At 43.4% G+C, this 21,797-nt stretch overlaps 1 protein-coding gene across 3 annotated transcripts in view; it reads left to right on the top strand.

The window, feature by feature from the left end:
- The window catches only part of DGKG (diacylglycerol kinase gamma), a 198,870-nt gene extending 180,496 nt beyond the window's left edge, over positions 1-18,374 (top strand). For all 3 annotated transcript variants that reach the window (XM_050780243.1, XM_050780241.1, XM_050780242.1), the window contains one exon: positions 16,035-18,374. In XM_050780243.1, coding sequence (XP_050636200.1) covers positions 16,035-16,324 — 290 coding nt within the window. In that variant the 3' untranslated portion in view covers positions 16,325-18,374. The remainder of the gene's footprint in view (positions 1-16,034) is intronic.
- The last annotated feature ends 3,423 nt before the right edge of the window (positions 18,375-21,797 follow it).

Raw genomic sequence — 21,797 nt, 5'->3', positions numbered from 1 at the left:
TTTCTCATGGCTTTCTTTTCACCTTTATGAAGCCATACCAGAATGTGGCCTCAGGGGCTCAGGAGCTGTCCAGGTCTGTAGATTCCCAATTTTCCCATTCAGTGGAGATTTGACAGTCACAGTGAGAAATGATCCGCCACCACTCCTCCGAGTTGAGAGAAAATAAAAATGTTCAAAGTTTGCATTTAACAGAGATCCTCTCTGGCCCAGGTCTCTCCTGTGGGCCGAGACAGAGCAAGGCAGGTAACCCCCAGAGAGCCCCAGAAGTACTATGGGTGTGTGCACTGGGACTCTTCTCAGCTCTGGGAAGTAACCATGGCAACATATATGTCATTCCCGTTCAACATTTGCAGGCCTACAGAGACGCTGTTTTGCTTTTCATAGGAATTCACAGCTTTGTCATTTAGTCCTTCAAGCAGCCCACGTTGAAATCAACATGCCCCAAACTAGTCATTATCTTCCCCATCTTTACACATCCTTCCCCCTTCTAAAAACACTGCCTCTTCCCGTACCCATGTTCCCTGCCTTATTGATGTCTCACCTGTTGCCCAAGCTGGAGACCCAGAGTCACGTGTTTCCCTTCACGGCTGGCTTGAGGAACTCTCATATAATTATTTATTTACATGGTGTTTCTCCCATCAGACTGTGAGGCCCCCAGGAGGCCCCAGATGTCATAAACCCTTCTGTATCCCTGTGCCTTGCAGAGTCTCGGAGGCCTCGAAAGGGCTTGTTAATATTGGTTGACCAAATGCACCCAGTCAGGAGAACATGGAGCAGTGAGTTAGGGAATTGTTTTTGAGTTGGTCTCTCAGCAAGAATGACTTTGTGTGAGTGATGCTGGCATGCGCTGTGCCAGAGCCCCTCTGCCAGCATGCACCTGTACTGGAGCTCGGGAGGCCAGCCTCCAATTCTCACTCTTCCCTCCTCTCAAGCCCATTTCTATTCCGAGCTGACTCAACATCAGAGAGTAGCTGTGGTCTGTTTCCATAGACTTCTCATGGCATCTGATGGGATCTGCCTTGCTAGACTCTGCGGGGTTAGGCCAGGTATGTTTTTGCAGCTTCCAAATGCCGGCCATTCAACGTGGTTCTCAGATGCCTGTTTCTATAGAAACTATGATGTTTTCTATGTAATATTGAAATCCCAGAATCACAGGCTGCCTAGAAATGTAGATATTATTTTGTTCCCTGGATAAGGAAAGTGAGTACCAGCAAGGTGAAGTGGCTTGCCCTTGGCCAAACCCAGATAGAAATGCAGACCTTCTGGCTCACACAGACCAATCCTCAGTCCTCTACAGGCGGGGTTGGCAAACCTTTTCTGTAAAGGGCCATGTTGTAACTATTAAAATAATTAGGCTGTGTGCATTATACAGTCTCTGATGCAACTACTCAGCTGTGTCCACTTAGCATGAAAACCACCATATGCAATATTTAAATGAACAGGCATGGCTGTGTTCTGATAAAACTTTATTTACAAAAGCAAACAGTAGGTTGGATTTGATCCTCAAACCATGGTTAGTCAATCCCTGTGCTAGAACACCATGTGGTCCATGAACCAGGAGCCCTGGCCTTGCATGGGTGTGTGTCAGAAGCGCAGACTCTCAAGTCCCACACCAGGCCTGCTGAAGCAGAATCTGCATTTCAACAAGATCTGCTGGCGATCACACGTACACTGAAGTTTTTGAGAAGCACTGCACTGGTAGGTCTGGTTTCTCCTCCAAAAAATACCAAGAATAAACTTCATAAATTAGAAAAAGGAAGCCCAGGGAGGTTAATTGATCTATCAAAGGTCACACTAATTGGTGCATCTGGTACTGGACCCAAGTCCTAGTATTCCAAACGTACAATTCTTTCTACAAACCCCAGAGTAACCACCCCAACCCCACCCCAGCCTCCCAGTTTCTGGCTGGTCCTGACCCAACTCAAATTCACTGGAAATTCAAGTGAAGCAATCATTCACTCTTTCTCAGCTGATGTCTGAATGAGGAAGACTCTGACTCCAGCTGTGTCTCCTCCCCTCTCCCACTCCCTTCTCCAAGACCTGGGAGGGCCTGGAGAGGTGGAAATGTGCCTCAGGAGGCTGCTCAGCATCTGCAGAGGAAAAACTTGCTCACACAGGTTCGAGCTGGAGTTGAACTCCAACTGAATTCCTGCCTCAGGAGGTTTGCTGCTCAAAATAGAACCACAGAACCAAGGAACCTTTCACTTTTCACATACAGAAGAAAATTCTAGGCTAGGCTCTTTGGCAGGACTAGACACTTTAGTTTTTCCCTCTTGCGCTTGCCCATCTTGACCCCCAAACTGGTCTCTGTTCCCCTGCAGAAATTCATAGACCATTTAATATTGGGCACCACCTAAGATCCATCCCACAGCAAAAGTCCATCCTGGCCACATGCTCTGCACAGCCTGAATGTTGGTATTCTCTTTGGTCTGTTTCTATTTGGTACAAGAAGTGTTTTTCTTAGTGAGTTGGGCTTCTGTAACAGAATACCATGGACTGTGTGGTTTAAACTACAGAAATTGATCTCCCACAGTTCTGGAGGCTGGGAAGTCCAAGATCAAGCCACAAGCACACTTGGTTCCTGGTGAGAGTCCTCTTCCTGGTTTGCAGATGGACGCTTCCTGCTGTATCCTTGTGTGGAGAGATCATCTCTCCCAATCTCTTCTTATAAAGGAACTAATCACCCTAAGGACTCCCCCTAACTAAGGACTCCACCCTCATAATATGGTTATGTTCCTAAGGCCCCACCTCCAAATACCATCATATTGGAAATTAGGGCTTCAACATATGAATATGGAGGGAGGGGAACACAAACATTCAGTCCATAGCAGTGTTTAATCTTCTTAATCAGCAAATATATGTTGGGCTGTTATTTATTGAATACCTACTTATGGGACAAAACCATTGCATAATTATTTAATCCATTTTGTCTCAGGACATAATTGAAGCTCAGTGGGATTAAGTAACTGAGCCAAAATCACACAGATAACACATGATAGAGCTTGAACTCAAACCCGTCTTCAAGTATCTAAGGTGCTCCAAGTCTGCAGAGGAGGGGACAAAAATGCAATGTGGTCCAGGCCTCAAGTAGTTGACAATCTACTATTTATATGTAAGAAATATCTGTAGAACAATCATGTTAATATTGGCATAATGGGCAAGCACCATGGAATGGAAGACATGAGTTTGTAAGAGTGTGGGAGGTGGCCAAGTGTGGTGGCTCACGCCTGTAATCCCAGCACTTTGGGAGGCCAAGACAGGCAGATCAAGAGGTCAGGAGCTCGAGACCATCCTGGCTAACATGGTGAAACCCCGTCTCTACTAAAAATACAAAAAAATGAGCCAGGCATGCTGGCGGGCACCTATAGTCCCAGCTACGTGGGAGGCTGAGGCAGGAGAATGGCATGAACCCGGGAGGCGGAGCTTGCAGTGAGCCAAGATTGTGCCACTGCACTCCAGCCTGGGTGACAGAGCGAGACTCTGTCTCAAAAAAAAAAAAGAGTGTGGGAGGCAAGGAGGCCTCCCCTTCAGAACATGTGCCCCAGCTGCCCAGCACCATGCAATGCACCTAGTAGGTGATCAACAAATGTTTGATGAACAAATGAATGAACAAGATGAAATGCATGTGTGTTAGTCCTGGCAGCTCGAAACGATTTGAAAAGACAGTGAGTAAAAGAAAGGCAACATGGGTTGGGCACTGAAACACAGAAGGAGCAAAGCAAAGACTGGAAGATGGAGACCGTTCATGTAGTTTGAACATGATCCTTTGAATAATAAGAAGAGATGAAGGTTTTTCAGCCAGGAGCAATAGGATCTGAGAGTCACGTGCAGTTTGGATTAGAAGGAAGGGAAAGAACCTGGTGGCAACGAGGCAAGGAAGGGAAAGAACCTGGTGGCAACGAGGCCAGTGAGGAGACTAATGCAGAATGCGAGCTTCCAGCTCCAGGACCTCAAATTGAGAGTTAGTAGCCCGAAGGGAAGAATGGACAGAGCCAACAGTAAGTAAGGGGTGGACAGAGGACACTGCCACACAGGTGATTCCTCCCTCCCCACAAACCACCCAGCAGGACCCCTGCTCCTTCTCCCAACAAGCTCAGCCTCTTCCTGCCTGCCTCCACACTCAAACCTCTCCCCATCAACAGGGGCTTCTGTTAGCAGAACAGAGACATCGGCAGAGACCTTTGCCCCTGAGCACCTCTAGCGTGAGGCCGGCGCCCATCTCTTTTCATCTTCAGGTCTATTCATCCAGCATGTGTTAAGTACTTACTTGGATCTAGCACTAGATGCCAGGAATATTTTGCATTCATCATTTCATTTTAATCCCCTACAGCACCCCTGAGGAATACTTTATAGATTAGAAAAACAAGGCCCAGGGAGGTTAACTGACCTATCCAAGACTGTGTTAGCTGGTGGATCTGGGACTAGAGCCCAAATCCTAGTATTCCAAACATAGGATTCTTTCCACACACACCCAACGCCCTCCCACACCTCCCCCTTTCTGGCCAACCCTGACCCAACCACCAGAAAAAGGCCCTCCCTGTCGTGACCTTCCTCCAACTTGGCCTTTCTGGAGAATCTGAGATGATCTTAGTGAATGTGATTAGTTCCTTTATAAGATCTTTCTGAGATGATCTCTCAATAGTAGGTGCTGTAGGCAGCCCGTTGAGCTGTGATTAGTTTGGCCAATGCAGATCTCTGGAATGTACCTTATATATGCCACGCCTGAGAATCAGGATTGATTTAAGCTGGAAAATCTTACCACTAATTGATTTATTTTATTATATACAGTGTACCCTGAATGAGATTCCTGAGCTCAGTGGGTAAAGTAATGCCAGATACTATAGCAACTAGTATTTTACCTTCAAGCCGAAGAATTCAGCATTTCATTTAATAAGATCATGTAGCCAAGGTTTCCCTAAGAGGAGATGAGAAGAGGCTCACCCCCACCCAAGCTCACCTCCCTGCCTTCAGACACCCTGTCACTCCAAGGTACTTTGTCTCTGCCTTGCATCCTTTCAAATGAGCTTATTTTTTGAATCGGGCCTTGGTTTGAATTCTAGCTTTACGGTATGCCAGCTCTCTGATATTAGGCAAGCTTCTTAGCCTCTGAGCCTGAAGGGCTTGTTGTTGTTGTTGTTTATGTTGGGATAGTAGTTTTTAACGGAGTTGCCACGAGGATTGAAAGAAAAACCTTTGTTGGATGCAGAGTTTCCAACATTTTTCTCCCATTCTGTAAGCTGTCTGTTAACTCTGTTGATCATTTCTTTTGCTGTGCAGAAGCTCTTTAGTTTAATTAGATCCCATGTGTCAATTCCTGCTTTTGTCCTTTGTAAAGGTCTAGGCTGTGGAGTCTGTGCCCAGCACTGGACCTCACTGGGACCACCAGATCAAGATTCCATAGCTCTGATGGCTCCCAGGCCTTAAAGGACATCCCCACCCTTGGCTTCTCTTAGGGCCGTGCTCATGTCAGACCCTTGCTTCAGAGCCATTGGGACATTCCCCACCATACAGCTCTGCCAGTGCACTGCCTCCCACTCTGAAGCACCTGACCCTCATGCACAGAGCTTTCAAAGCCCACCTCCCCCAACATACAGCACCTTCATTGGAGCCCTGGGGAATCCCAGAAGATAAAGCCACACAGAATGGAGGACATATTTTTCCTGCCCCACCCACCACATAAGCAGGTTTTCAGGAACCAACAACAATGGCCATTGTGTGCAGGCCCTCACACTTTCTCTTGCCTCAGTGTAGGGCTGTACTGAATGTTCCGTCTTCTGCACAGTGTGAGGACAGGTGAGGTCTCCTACCCGTCTGTCCTTGACTCAGACCATCAGGAAATCCAGCCTCCATCTTGGCTGAAAAAGTGCAAATAGGCCTTAGGGATAGGATGCCTCCACCCTCAATTGGGGGAAACTGAGGCCCTGAGGAGGGAAGTGATTTTCCCAGGTCACACAAGTAGACAGAGCCAGAACAGACACAATTCCAGTCCTGCCTGCTGGGCCCACACGTCGCTTCTCCCTCAGGCTCTGCAGGCCCTCTCCCTGTCAGAAAGCAGTGGCTCTCCCTGCTTCTGCTTCCTACCTCTTCCCAATGGGATTATCCAGACTCAAAGGCCACTCGATGCCCTCTGGCCACTTGTATGCTTTGATGGGGCTTACAGAGCCCTGAGAGGAGCAGAAACCCACAAACCAGTGTGACAAGGGCATGGCACAAAGGAGCGGGGTACCCAACTGGCCTAAGAGTATCCAACCCATGCCTTAAAGATGTCTAGAACCTGCTCTGCTCCCACCTTGCTCAGCCCAGGAACAAGAGAAGGCAACCAGGATGGTTGTGGGATTGCGTCACACACACAGACATACACACACATACACACACACACACACACACACACAGCCACAGGGAAAGGAGGGGAGTTCATTTTCAAATAAAAGGGTGAGTTTCCCCCCTGTTTTGGAGTAAAAAGAAAAAAAGGAATAGAGATGCTTCACTTGCCAGAGGGCAAGTCACCCTAAATTCTCAAGGTCATAATATCTCTGCTCTTTACCGTCTCTCTGCCTTTCTCTTACTCAGAATCCTCCCTGCCCCTCCCTTCTCCTTTTTTTCACCTATCCTTCCCCTCCCTCCCTCTCATCTCCTTCTCTTCCTCCATAACCTTCTCTAAGTTACATGAATTACCATCTACACAAGGCCGTGCACTTACTGTGTGGCAAAGATGGAACTTCCTGAGGATATCCCTTTGTAAAGAAACATAAAATTGCAGTAAGAGCAAGTGTTTCTTGAGGGCCCTCTGTGTGCTGCTCTGATCCCATCCTAATCATACAAGGTACTTGAGGGCATCCCTTCTAAACTTCGAGACAACCCTGCCAGTGACTTATTGTATCTGTTAATACATTTTCCAGATAAAAGGCAGACTCAGAAAAGTTAAGAGCCTTCTTCCAAGTGACAGGATCAGACCCAACTCTGTCCGAAGCTCATGCTGTTTCACAACCTGTCACGAGGGTACATTCTCTGTGCTGAGTTCATGGAAGACCAAGGAATAAGCCCTCTGCCTCTCTCTTTATGACAGGGTCAGTTTCTCTGGGGAAAGCATTAATCATAGAGTATTCTTCAGCTTAGTTATGGTTGGGATGCCTGAAGGCCTGGTGATTTGAGAGGCCAGGCGGGAACATGGGAATGGAGATTGACCAGTTAGAGCTTTCCTTTCTTACTCATTGGTTTGTTCCTGGGGAACCCCAGTCCCCTTCCCCTGTAGAAGATCAGGAAACAGTCTTTCAGGATTCTTTCCATTTTCCCACCCCTAGGCCTTTTTCAGACTACATTGCCTTTGAGCTGTGCTTTGAAGCTCTTTTGCCAGGAGCAGTGTTTCATCTGTGCAGACCAGTCCAACTGGGAGGTTCAGAGGAGCTGAGCAGTGCCCAGCATTGTTAAGCTTTGAGTGCCCGAGCCACCAAGGACACATGCCCATCTCCACGGAAATTTGGAGGCAGGAGAGGAGCCCGAGGACATGCCTGCCGCAGCCTTAGCGGGCTAAGTCTGCAAAGAGGCCTGCCAGCTCCCACGCAACTGTCTAGACTGTGGGGACTGAACCTGGCCCCACTGCAAGCAAAACTGGGCTTGTGTCCTTTCTTTCTGAGGAGGGTAAGAAGATCCCACACACACACAGCACTTGTCAGCTTCTCAGTAGCACAATGATAAGGGACGTGGCTTTTTATAGAACACCTTGATATTCTTTATCTCTTTTGTTCTCAGAATAAGCCACGAAGTAGGGTTTATGATTATCCCTGTATGGGCAGAATTGTGTCCCCCAAAACTTCATGCATCAAAGAAGCCCTAACCCCCAGCACCTCAGAGTGTGACTGTATTTGGAGACAGAGCCTTAATGAGGTGATTAAGTTAAAATGAGTTTATTAGGGTGGGCCCTAATCCAGTCTGACTGGTGTCCTTATAAGAAGAGATTTGGACACACAGAGAAACACCAAGGGCCATATGCATGGAGGAACAGCCCTGTAAAGAGGCAGCCAGAGGGCAGCCAACTGCCAGCCAAAGGGAGGGGTCTCAGAGGAAACCCACCCTGCTGGCACTTTGACCTTGGACTTCCAGCCTCCAGAACTGTGAGAAAATACATTTCTGCCTTCTAAGCCCTGCAGCCTGTGGCTGCTTGTTTATGCAAGCCTGGTCAGACTAATACAGCCCCTGTTTTCGAGATGTGAAAACAGGCTCAGAGACAACAAATGACCTACCCTAAATGACACAGCAATTAAGCCATTAGTCCCATCCTCAAGAACTTAGTGTAGAGTTTCCCAGCTTTTTTCTTTACCTCTGTGACTCCAGTTTTTCTATCAGCGGCCATGTATTAAGTAGTGACAAATTCCTGTTTGCATTTCTAATGAATCAGATGCATACCCCTGCCAGTCAGAGCTCAACATGAGCATTGGCTAACTACTGTTATCCACTGAACTGACAGGATTGCAGCCCAAACAATAGCACCTAACATCTTAGCATGCCAGTGCTGCTGTAACCCAGGTAAACGAACAGGGCCCACAGGTTTTATCACATGACACAGATGCTCTAAGGTATGGGGCAGGCTTCCTTGCCACTATGGCGGTATGGTTTAGAAACTCTGTTGGCTCCATACATAGTCAGGCGCCCTGCACCTCCTTTCAGGGTTGTTTGATTCCCTGGGCTGCTCCATGGCAGCCCCAAGACCTGAACCCTCGTGTGCTGATGGAAGGGGAAGTGGAGTAGGAGTGGGATTGAGGGTAGCAAAGCATCCTCTTAAGCTAAGGATATCCCACACTTCCCAAAGGCACTGTAAAAGAAGAGCCCAAATCAGGACACCCAGAGATTCCCCTGCCTCTTAAATGACTGAATTTTCACTAATGCAAAAAAGCAACCAGGGGCCGGGTGCGCTGGCTCACACCTGTAATCCCAGCACTTTGGGAAGCCAAGGCGGGCAGATCACCTGAAATCAGGAGTTCAAGACCAGCCTGGCCAACATGGTGAAACCCCATCTCTGTAAAAATTAGCTGGGCATGATGGTGGGTGCCTGTAATCCCAGATACTCAGGAGGCTGAGGTGGGAGAATCTCTTGAACCTGGGAGGCAGAGGTTGTGGTGAGCCGAGATCATGCCATTGCACTCCAGCCTGCGCAATGGAGCAAGACTCCATCTCAGAAAAAAAAAAAAAAAAAAAAAGAAAGAAAGAAAAGAAAAGAAAAAAGCAACTAGGATGAGAATGGACAGAAAAATTATGCAATAAAGGAGAGAAGCAAAAACCAGGCTGGGTAGAAATTGACTGTTATATGCAGATTACATGAGTTAATTCATGGAAAACCTGTTACCCAGTACAATCTGGGCAAGTGCAGTCAGGTTTCTATATTCATGGGTTCTGCATTTGTGGCTTCAAGCAACAGCAGATCAAAGGTTTTTTTTCCTAAATGGATGGTTATGCCTGTACTGAACACGTGTAGACATTTTTTCTTGTCACTATTCTCTAAACAATACAGTATAACAACCGTTTACAGAGCATTTGCATTGTATTAGGTATTATACGTAATCTAGAGATGATTTAAAGTAACAGGAGCATGTGCACTGGTTATATGCAAATACTGCACTATTTTATATCGGGGACTTGAGCATCTGTTTTGGTATTTGCAGGGGTCCTAAAACCAATCCCCCATTGATAACCGCAGGCAACTATAGTTATTATTATTATTATTATTATCGATTATTATCTCTTTTCTTCTTCTAGCCAAACTTGTCAAAGTCTTTGGCTCTAAAGCATCTATATTATTCAGTTTATTCAACAAACATATATCAAGAGCCTTCTATATGCCAAAGGCTGGTCTAGTTGCTAGAGATACAAAGATAAACAAAACAAGAACACAGTCCTGCAATGGAGTTGAGAGAGTGATACGTACAGAGCCAGTTGTTGGGTGAGATCCACTATCTAAGCACAGAAGAAGGAACTACTATCATGGTGCCTGGGGCATCCCAGGAGGCTAAACAGGAGTTGTCCAAGCAGAGGGATATTTGCACACCTAGCTAAGGAACTTGAACATTGTTTTTGTTTTTTGTTTCTATTGTTTGTTTTGGCTTCCAGATGTTCCCAAAGAAAGACTGGACATGTCAGATGTGCCCCAGAGTGTTCTGCTAGCCTTTACTCATCCGTATTAAGCTCATCTGGAGTTCTGACCTTTACAGGAAGCGTAAAACTATGAGGAACATTGAAGATTTAAGAAAATGTTTTTAGCCTTAATATTATGGCCTAGGGACTCTTGTACACAGCTCTAACAAGGTAGATAGACTGACCATTGGGAGTTGTCAGGGTGAACGTGGAGAAAAAGGAAAGTGAAACTAATGTATTTTGAGTGCCCACTCTGTGCCAGCCGCTTTCACATACAGGTCTGCCATTTAAATCTCATAACCCCATTTTGAGGTCAATATTATTATTTCAAAGTTTCCATTGAAATAGCAATAGATCAAAGCAGTCATGAAATAACTTGTTGACATTCTTCTTCACTCCAACTTCTGTATATATTTTGGGCAATTTTATTGCCTAAGGCCCAAGTTCTCAAACTTAAGCATGCCTCAGAATCTTCCAGAGGGCTTGTCAGAACACAGACTGCTGGGCCCAAACTCCAGACTGTCTGATTGGGTAGGTCTGGGGTGTGGCCTAAGAATTTGCATTTCTATCAAGTTCCCAGGTGATGCTGAGGCTGCCGGTCCAGAACCAGACTTTGAGAACCACTGACCAATGGGAATGATCCACCCAATAACTTAGCCCAGCGGTTCTCAAACTGTGCTGCATTTTTCAATCACCTGGAAATACTTAAAAACAAAGACTGATGCCTAGTTCCTATGCTCACACGTTCTGATTTAATTGGTATAGGGTGCAACCTGGTATTGTTGATTTTAAAAGCTCCCTAGGTCATTGTAACACTCAGCAAAGTTTAGGAACCACTGGCCTAGCCTCATTTCTCCTTGACTCTAATCCCACCCTCCACCATCCATTTCAGCTGCCTACCACTGGGACTACAGGTGGAATTTGTCATCAGCTAGTGCTGTTCACAGCTCCTCTCCCCAACCCTCTCTTTCACTGTCTCAGAACAGCTGTTTCTAGAACTCCTTAAGTCTCTTACTCACCTTCTCCCTTTTCATTCAGTCCATCTCCTTTCCTATTCAACCTAGACCCTGTGGCACAGTAATTACTGCAGCCATCTCCTGCCCACAGCCAATATCATCAATGCCCTTGTCTTCCTTGTTCTTTCTTTGACTATATCTACCTGGGAGAGTTTGAGGAGGAGCATCTAAGTCAAACTGCAGGCACAGGAATTTGAAGTTCCTTTTAAACTTCTGGAAGTTGATGACACTTGACCTGAGTTTTGATAGATAAATGAAAGTGGGAGAAAGCATATGTAGACTATATTTAAAAGCACAGAGGAGGAAACAGTAGGGTTTGCCTGGGGAATGACATGTTGTGTGTGTCTGCAGCAGGCATCTAGTCCCACAAAGACAGGAAGTAAACTGCAGAGGCAGCCCCTTGCCAGATGGAAATTGGACCTTGGGCATTAAACCGGAGAGTGTGAGCATTATTTTTATAACTGTGAAGAGCAGTTGATATGTTTTTCTACATGACTTTTGTTATAACATTAATGCATACTTATGGAAAATAAGAAATACCAAAAAGCATAAAGAAGAAAATAATAATTACCTTTCATTTAATTACCCAGAACTCACCACCATTAAGATTTTGTTGGGATTTGTCCTTCTCTTTTATGCATATTCTTACCTAGTTGAAAGAACGCTATACAAGTAAGTTTACATCTTGCCTTCACACTTAACATTTTAACATAAACAATATTTAATGTTATTGAAACTTCGTAAATATTTTAATGTCAGCAAAAAAATTTCATCACATAGATACCATATCACTTATTTAACTATTCCCGTACAGGAAGAAATGGGGGTAGGGAGATTTCCTGTTGCAAATGATGCCTCAATGTACATATTTGTATGAAGTTAGTTTCTATCAGTGATTTTCATGATCAATACCAAGAAAGAAATTAATGGATCAAGCAGTAAGGAAGTTTTATACTCAGTAAAATTGGCCAAATTGTTTCCTTCCTACCAGTTTACGTTTTCAGTGTGAAAGTATGCACACTGCATGTTCCCTTCTCCAGCATTTGGTGTTTTCTGTTTGTTTGTTTGTTTGTTTGTTTGAGACAGAGTCTTGCTCTGTCGCCCAGGCTGGAGTGCAGTGGTGCGATCTTGGCTCACTGCAATCTCTGCCTCCCGGGTTCAAGCGATTCTCCTGTCTCAGCCTCCCAAATAGCTGGGATTACAGGCACCCACCACCACACCCGGCTTATTATTTTTTATTTTTATTTTTTTGCATTTTTGGTAGAGACAGGGTTTCACCATATTGGCCAAGCTAGTCTTGAACTCCTGACCTCAGATGATCTGCCTGCCTCGGCCTCCCAAAGTGCTGGGATTACAGGCGGGAGCCACCGCGCCCGGCCAGCCCTTGGTATTATAATGGGTGCCACTGAGGATTTTTCATATGTGGATGACATAATCAGATTTGCATTTCCTGGAGGCTGAACTGAATGGGCCAGATTGGAACCCCTACTGTCATCCTTGCTTTTCCTCCCTTGCCTCCACATTCTCCTTTTTCTATTTTCCCATTTGTTATCATCCTCTTTTCTTGGAGCGCTTATATTATGTGTTCACTACACGCAAAACACTGTACAAGGCTTTGCTACCAAGAAATAAATAAGAGCAGCACTGAAAGTCCTAGCTCTATGGATGCGACAAGCTCATGCTGGCCCAGAGACCCTCTTCCTCTAGCTCTGGCCAAAAAGAGTCTCTGGACAGTAATTCTCCTGAGGAAATAATACATTTTATATTTCACAGTGAAATTGCCAAGTGGGTTTATTGCTTAATTATTTTTTTTTCTTCATCCTGTGACCTTCCAGCCCCACCCATGATCATCCCTGTGCCTGGAATGTCCTTCTTCCTTCCTCTTTTCAACCCAAAAATTACCTTGGTGCTCATTCAACCTTCAAGACCTCTTTTAGAGCTCTGGAACACCTGCCTTCTGTACCTTGCCCCAGCAGAATCAGTCACTCAGGTTTCCTTGATCCTGCAGTCCAATTACAGCATTTTCTACACCTAACTTGGTTTCTCCCTCTTGGCTAAGAGCCCTTCAACAATAGAACATTTTGCATCCCAACTCTTACAAGACAGTGTCTGGCACCGAGTTGTTACTCAGTAACTGTTGAATGAATGAGTGAGTGAGTGAATGAATTCCTGTTTTACTAAGGTGCATGCATACACATTCCATCTTAAATACTAGTGAGTTGAAGAGTGTAAAGGCAATATGGAGATGACATGAATTGCCAACATCACACCCTGAATCATTGATGCTTAAGGTAAAACAGACACCCGGTATACCAGATGTCTCAATCTAAACATTAATTGTTCTGTGTGCCTAGACACTGACTTGCATTCTGTTCTCTTTCATTTTAACTCCAAATTTAAGTTGTACCTGAGTTTCTCTGTGATAGAGGAAGTAAAGGGGATTAAGTGATACCAGAATTTCCCAAAATACATTCCTAAAAAATGGAAGCTGTGGGTTGTTCATAGGCATCACACACAAGAAAAGGGTCTTGTGGTCTTATAACTTTGGGAAACAATGTTACATAGATTTCTTTACCTCAAGACCTCTCTGTAGGCATTCTCGGAAGTAGAAGGAAAGATCAGTTAGGCAATGGTAGAGAAGTAAAAGAGCAATTAGGTCTTGCCTCAGTTGTAGTCATCCCAGCCTCTCTCTGCCAGGGAAAACTCAAAGGCAGGATGGCAAACAGTATGCCAAGATCCTAGCCCCTTTCCCTACAAATCTCCTCAGTCCCACATCTGTGTAAGCCCCTGCCCCCACCCACCCACCATGCTGATGAGATCAGCCTTCATTACTTCTCTTCTAGAGCCAGGAAGCAAGGTAATGTGTGGGAAGTGATAGCTGCAAGGTAATGTGTGGGAAGTGATAACAACTTTGGAGTTAAAGCCATTCAACGGGAAAATTTGTTAAAAGACCAAGACATTGTAAAGCTGAAACACTTGAGTCTATTAAGTTCCCTGCTTCTTAGAACATTTTGTTACCAGGGAATGTTTTAAGGAGGGAAAACATTGAACTATCACAGCACCATCAGATACCAAAGCCTGGTACAAAGAACATTTTACAAGACATCTGTCTCTGCCACTCAAGAGACTTCTGAAAAGTTCTGCTTCTCTTTTCTCCCCCTCTCTCCTAGCCCAACATCAACCCTCAACCCCCCTCACCCCTAGACATACTCTATACCTTTCTCTCCTCCTCTTCCCTGTTTTCCTCTCCATCCTCCTTCTCTCTCTACCTTACACACACACACAAACACACACACGCACATTCATAGCCCATGTTTTCACAGACACTATTGGAATGACACAGTGAGCTAGACCATCCAACGTATTCAACCCTCTTTGGTAAGAAGGAGGCTAATTAAGTGACTAGAGGTTTAGACATTCACTGTTTATTAGGTCCAAACTCCAGAGAGCCTGGAGCATTCTCCTAAACAAACATTACCCTTTCGTGGATTCTTATTCCAAGTCCAAATGAGATGGAGTGTTTAAGGAGAAACAGTATCTTTTCACAAACATGAAGAAAGGAGTATGAGGGGAGAATGTGATTGTCAATAGAGGTAGAGGGGAAAAGCTATGTGCCTGTCACGGAAAGACTGATGCAAGCCGTGTATCTGTTGGCAGCTAATGTCCATTAGTGATCGTCAGTAATTTAGACTTGCAAAGTTAACACATTTGTGGTCAGCCCAATGGTTTGTTTAACTGTCTTCACTAGGAATACATCCGTCAAGAGACTGTTTTTTAAACAATAGTTAGCCTTCTAAACAAGAGTAACGACAAACTCAAATATCTCCTTGCCAATCTTAACACTGTTATACTATACCAGGAGGCACTTTACAAGATAGAAGCCACCTGTTAAATAAGCAACAGCATTAACATAGACACAGTTTTCTAGTTTGTAGATATTAAGGGGATGTTAGTGATTAGCCACAACTTATGAGAAAGCTACTTTTGTCTTGGTAGGCAGAGGAATGGAAGCTTTTTAAAAATCTGCCTTTTTATTTTGCTTCTGTTTTAAGTAAATGAAAGTTGTGCTGGAAAAGCGAGTTTTGAGCCCAACATCAAACATTAATGCTGCTATTGCTTTCACAAGAAACTGCGGAGCCACCATCCAAGCCTCAGCAATGCTGAAGAAAAGGACCTCATCTAAGTTCTGAATGAGAAGCAAATCCCACTGTGGGAGACCATTGGTCCTGAGTGACTCTGAGCCTGAGCCTCCAACTTCCTGCCCCTCCTTTTCTACTGTGGGCTCACAGACTCTGATGTTGGTGAAATGTTCTTTTCCTTGGCTTAGATTAGGCACCTGGTGTCCTGAAAGAGGTCACTGGTTTTCCTGAGGATATCCAAGGAGGTTGGCTCACCAGTGACTTACCACAGGCCAAATTTGAGGTTAATTAACCATCAGTCGTTGTCATTGGGGCCAAATGTTATTCAGACATTCAGAGAAAAGAGACTTGGTCCAGCTTTGGGTAATGGCCCTCATCAACATTCCTTCCTATCCTAGTTCCAAACCAATATATCTTTAGCTGCACTGGGAGGTTGAAAATGATCAGAAATAGCTGGTTTGTCATTTATGTCACTCTACATTTGAAGAGGCTTCTTGATATGGTAACCTATTTATTGGATATATATGATATCTGAATCAAAATCTTTTTTCACTAAAACTGACCATCTCCTCATGAAAAGGTACATTTATTGATCTTTGGGGAAACACCCTATTCAGAGTGAGTATGAAAAAGGTGTTTGGTGGGAGATGAAGGGATACAGACATTAGCCATCTGGGGACCAGACTTTCTGGCCAGAACTTATCTGAGGAACAGAGAGATGTATATGCACTACTTTTGCTGTCTCACTTTGCAGACCTCAGTGACCAACTCCTTGAAGTGGTGGGGCTAGAAGGAGCCATGGAGATGGGGCAGATCTACACCGGCCTGAAGAGTGCAGGCAGGAGGCTGGCCCAGTGCTCCTCTGTCACCATCAGGTATGCCTCTTTGTCACCAAACAGCCTCTGCGTCTCCCCATCTCCCTACACATTCGTGCAGACAACTAAGAAGCCATCTTTGGATTTTAGGGCAGGGAGAGTGCAGCACAAAAGCTTGATGATGTTTGTAAAGAACGTCTTTGTAGACCATTTCCCAAACAGGATGTAATGCGCCCATCTAAAACATCAACTGGAGGACCCGCCACAACCAGTTTGCTGTTCTGTTAAACTGACCTGGTGAAGTTCTCTAAACAGGAGTATAAGATTAAATGGTCCAGAGACCAAAGGTCCAACTCCTTGGCGTTCTTATATTTGCAAATTAAAATGTTAGATAGATGGCAGAGGGATGCCAGAGGGAACACTCTGATGACAAAACGATGTCTCTGCTCTGCTCTGCTCTTTCTCAGACAGTGACCTGAGAAATGCTATTTCCTATATGTCTTTGTATGCTAAGCCATCAACATCAGCAAAACTGGCACAATTGACAGAGAGGATGACAACTCTAGGATACGGACCACACAGGTTAGCCACTGCAGGCTCCTGGAAGAGATGACGTCTAATCGAGAGGATCCTCTGATTTCAGTTGCCTCTGATTAATCAATGCAGCTCATCACACTTTGTCTCAGATTTTTCTCCCACCTGATTATGTCAGAAGTCTTTATTCCTTTCCTTTTTCACTGAATTACTATGGACCAAATCTATTAACACGCCTTGGGGATCGCCTAGAGGAGTCCACAGGATGCTGGGTTTCCCAAAGGTATTTGACCACAGAATTCTTTTCTCCCATGGGCAAGTATTATCAGAGCACATTGGAAGAAACTCTGCCCTTGGCACTACATTGCATTCCTCAGAAAGGTCCCCACAGCAGATTCCCTGAGGTCTCTTAGCTGAAGGTCTGCTCCATCAACCCCTTTTCTTCATTTCCTCTTTCTGTCTTTTCTATTCTCCAAAGCTTTGCTCTCCTTTCTTTCTGAGCTGTTGTCCTGATGCGGTCCCTGTTTTCCAGATTAATTCTTGAGTCCTGTCCATTCTCCAGGACTCTAATACTGAGTAGGTCCAGTCTGTTAACACATCTAAGCCATAACTTATGAAAACCACAGAGAACAGAATATCCTGATCCTTGAGGAATCCAAAAGCCATGTATAAGGAGGAGGACTTTTTCTTTACATTCAGTAGCTCTATTTCCAGATAGAAACAGAGGGAGTGAGCCAGGAGCCCCATCCTCCTGGCCATTTCCTGAATACCATCCCCAGCCTCAAGAACCAAAATGCCACTCTTTACTCTTGTTTTTGTTAGTAGATTTATTGTTTTTATTATTAAATACCCTCAGTCGATCAGAGAATCATCACATCAGAAGACAGCTTTTCCCTCCCATTTTATAATTTCAAGAACAGAACAGTTGCCAAACAAGGTGAGGGCTTCCATGTCAATGGGTGATAACTGTTCCCTGCTCACCCAGACCAGAGGCCTCCAAAAGAGCCTGCCTTTTCTTCCAACGGCAATGTAGTATGAATTCATAACTCTTCTGCAGAGGGACGTCAGACAACTTCATCTCTCTCCTTTTAAAATCTATGGCGGGGGGTGGTGGCTCACATCTTTAATCCCAACACTTTGGGAAGCTGAGGAAGGAAGATTGCTTGAGGCCAGGAGTTCAAGACCAATGGGGGCAACATAGCAAGACCCCCTTCTACAAAAGATTTTTAAATTAACCAGGTGTGGTGATGTGCACATGTAGTCTTAGCTATTCAGGAGGCTGAGGTAGGAGGATTGCTTGAGCCCAAGAGGTCAAGGCTGTAGTAAGCTATGATCACATGACTGTACTCCAGCCTGAGAAACAGAGTGAGACTCTGTCGCTTTTTAAAAAATCCATATGCCAAGGCCAGAAAAGCCTTGTCTCAAGCAAGAAGGCAACACTTTTACCTCTCCTCTGGGGAGAGTATTCCTGGATGACCCCGTTTCCCAGGTAAGCCAGGCCCACAATCCATGCAACCCCAGAGTGTACTTGTTCAGGAGATTTTTTAAAAGGATTGAGGTTGGGCCGGGTATGGTGGCTCACGCCTATAATCCCAGCACTTTGGGAGGACAAGGCGGGGCAGATCACGAGGTCAGGAAATCGAGACCATCCTGCCCAACATGGTGAAACTCCGTCTCCACTAAAAATACAAAAAAATTAGCTGGGCATGGTGGCGGGCACTTGTAGTCCCAGCTACTTGGGAGGCTGAGGCAGGAGAATGGCGTGAACCCAGGAGGCGGAGCTTGCCCCCTGTAGTGCTTATTAAAACACAGACCTGGCCGAGGGATCGTGGAAGACTATCTAGTGCAACCCCTCTTCCACTTTGTTTATCCACCCACTCATTTACCTACCAGCTCTTATCAAACACCTGCTATATGCCAGACACTGTGAGGCACCAGCCACAAACCTGAATGAGACATAGAACTGACTTCGAGGAGTTCACAGTTCTAGTCAGTGAATTCTGAGACTTCACCTACTGTATCCTGGACAGTCTCAGCTTGAATCATGTCAATGGCAAGGAATTTAGTACCTCAAGAGGAAAACTGTTCTGCTGATGAACAAGTCAAATTGCTTCCTTATGTGGAAGCCAAATCTACACACTTACCTTACCTAGAATTTGGTAGGGTAGCTCCTCTGACTGCTGGAGCTCCCGGGAGAAAATTTCTCGCAGAGCACAGACATGCCTCCCAACCAGTGTACCCACAGCCCTGATAACCTACTTGAAAATTCCACTGAATGAGTCACCACACGGGTTATCTATTTTGTTTATGGCACTATCACCCAGAACATAGAACAGTGCCTGGTTTGTAACAGTTGCACAATAATATATGTCAAATGATGAATAAAAGATTGAACAAATGAACTAACAAAAATAGAGTATCTCCATTCCCAGACTTACTGTATTCGTTAGCTCTCCTTTTAACACCAGTACAGGAGCCATGCATCCTTCCTTCTTAGAGTTTGTCCTCAGTTAGAAACGCAGCTAGAATTTCTGTGGTGAAGAGCAATCATTGTTCTGGTTTTCAGGGCCTCTGCTGGGATACTACATGTGTCATACCCTCAATAAGATTGCAGCTATGCAAATTTCAAAAGATAAAGTGGAGTTTCTAAGCTTCCTCACTCTAGTGGAGTATTCAGATACTTTGATCACCTGCTATTTTGAGCCCTTTAGAACATCAAGTTGTCTTCTACTAGAGAGAGGGTTTCCTGAACCTGCTGAGAAAAGGTAGCATCTCCTATAAAGGTTATCAAAAACAGAAATTTCTCTGCAAAAATCTTACCTCGATCTTATGAAGACTAAGAAAAAAAATGAAAACACACTATTTCAAAAATACTTCTCCCTATGCCCACACCCACCCTTCCTCCACACCAGCCTTTAGAGATTACAACTCACTATGAAAAAATTTGTGAACCAATGATTTCATAGTGTGAGGTCCAGAAATCCATATGGAAAGGTATATTCATCTGCTTTGACTGCCATAATAGAATACCACAGACTGACAGCTTAAACAACAGAAATTTAGTTTCTCACAGTTCTGGAGGCTGACAACACAAGACCAATGTGCCAGAAGGGCTGGTTTCTGGGGAAGCCTCTCTTCCTGACTTCCAATGGCCACCTTCTTGTTATATCCTCACATGGCTTTTCCTCTACGTTTGCACACTCCTTTCTCTTCTTAAAGGAACACCAGTTCTAATGGATTAGGGCCCCACCCTTGTGACCTCATTTAACCTTAATTACCTCCTTAAAAGCCCTATATACAGATATAGTCACATTGGGGGTTAGGGATTCAACATATGAATTTGGGGGGACACAATTTAGTCCATAACAGAAGGTAACAGAAAATCATTCTTAAACTTGCAAGGGTTAAAACCCATGTACCCCTTGTTGAAACATCTTCTTGAAGGTATACACCAACTAAGAAGTGATTCAAAATTAAAGCCTTAAGAATGGACTATCGCAGCCCAAAAGAACTTTTGGTAAAAATGGAAACCACTGAAATTAGAATGAAGTTTCCAAAAACCTGCTAAATATGGTTATGCAACTAAATGCTAACGGCAAAAGTCATTCTTTGAAAGTGAAGACATATCATGTGAACATTAATAACCTGTATCCCAAACCTAAGATTATGTTAACAAAGGCCAAAAACGCAGGAGACACTGCTGAAGGAATAGTAAAGATACGTGAAGTTTCTCATTGTCTCTCTTCACTTTGATGATAAAACATATAAATCAGAAGATAATTTTAATAGGTAGACAATCACTAGTGAAACTAAAAATAGGGCGCACGCCTTTCAAATCTGGAAGAATTCAAATTATATAAACTCTATTAATGTAGCACAGGATAGAAAGCAAAAAATAAGCCAACATTTAAAAATTTTTTGAATCAAGTCGAATGATGTTAAGACTATATATACACACACACATATATATACACATATACATATATATACACACATATATTACACATATATAAAAGAAAAATAGATGAGTTAAAGTTCCCTATTAAAAGACCAATACTCTCATATTGAGTTAAAAATGAAAATCCAAATATATGCTTCTTACAAAAGATACATCTAAAATGAAAGGTTATACATATGTATATATAATGTATATCTTCTTATTTTATCCTTTATCAGGTACAGAGAAATTAAAAGGAAGAAATAGTAATGTTAATTGTGCTAATTTTAGACAAACTAACCTTCCCATGTTTCTAAAGCATAAAGCAGAATAAGTAAATGCATTTTTTATTTGATAAAAAGTACACTCAATTATGAGATATAGTGGTCATAAAATGTTAGATATTTAATAACAGAATAAAAATATATACTGTGAAAAAATAATATCAATATATATTCTGAGAAAAGGTTGATATAGAAGAAGTTGACAGACAGATATTGAGAAGCTTTAAAATATTTGTTTCCATCTTTGAGGCTAAGTAGCCAAAAAAAAAAAAAAGGCTTGGATGAAATAACTCTATAACTCATAAAGAAATTAAATATGATATTTGTTCAAGCATTCATATTTACTAAAATAGATCAGAAACTAGTTTACAAGGCAAAAAGCGCCATAAAACCCAGTTGCAGAAATTATAAAGGTCATTTTATTTGACCACAAAGTAATAAAACTAGAAATTACTAATAGAAGATTAAGTGAATAAACAAAATTTAGTCACTTGGAGACTTAAAAATTCTCCTAAACAAGAGATTTATGAGGAGATCAAAGCCACCATGGTTGATTACTCAAAAAATTATAAAAATAAGAAGGCTCCAGTTTAAAAATTATAGAATATAGCCTAAACTATGTTTGGAAGTAAATTCAAAGCCTCATAATCTTCCATCATATAAAAAAGAAATAAAATGTAATGAATAATACTAAAATTAGAAGAGCAATAATAAAACAATCTTAGGAGAAGGAGAAGGAAGAAAATAATAAAGACAAAAGTAGAAATTAAATAATTAAAAACAGGAAACTCTAGAACTAGTTCTTAAAATATGTCAGATGTTTGAAAACCTAATTTTTAAAAGAGAAAGGAATCAAAGATATTAAAATGTAAAAAACATAAATGTAATATAAAAATATAAATATAACTGTTTCCATGGCTTTATTTAAATATAAAACAAGGCTAGGT

Source organism: Macaca thibetana, chromosome 2, assembly GCF_024542745.1.
Source record: "Macaca thibetana thibetana isolate TM-01 chromosome 2, ASM2454274v1, whole genome shotgun sequence".
Taxonomy (NCBI): domain Eukaryota; kingdom Metazoa; phylum Chordata; class Mammalia; order Primates; family Cercopithecidae; genus Macaca; species Macaca thibetana.
Note: the sequence above shows the minus strand (reverse complement) of the source record. Positions and strands in the feature narration are given on the sequence as shown.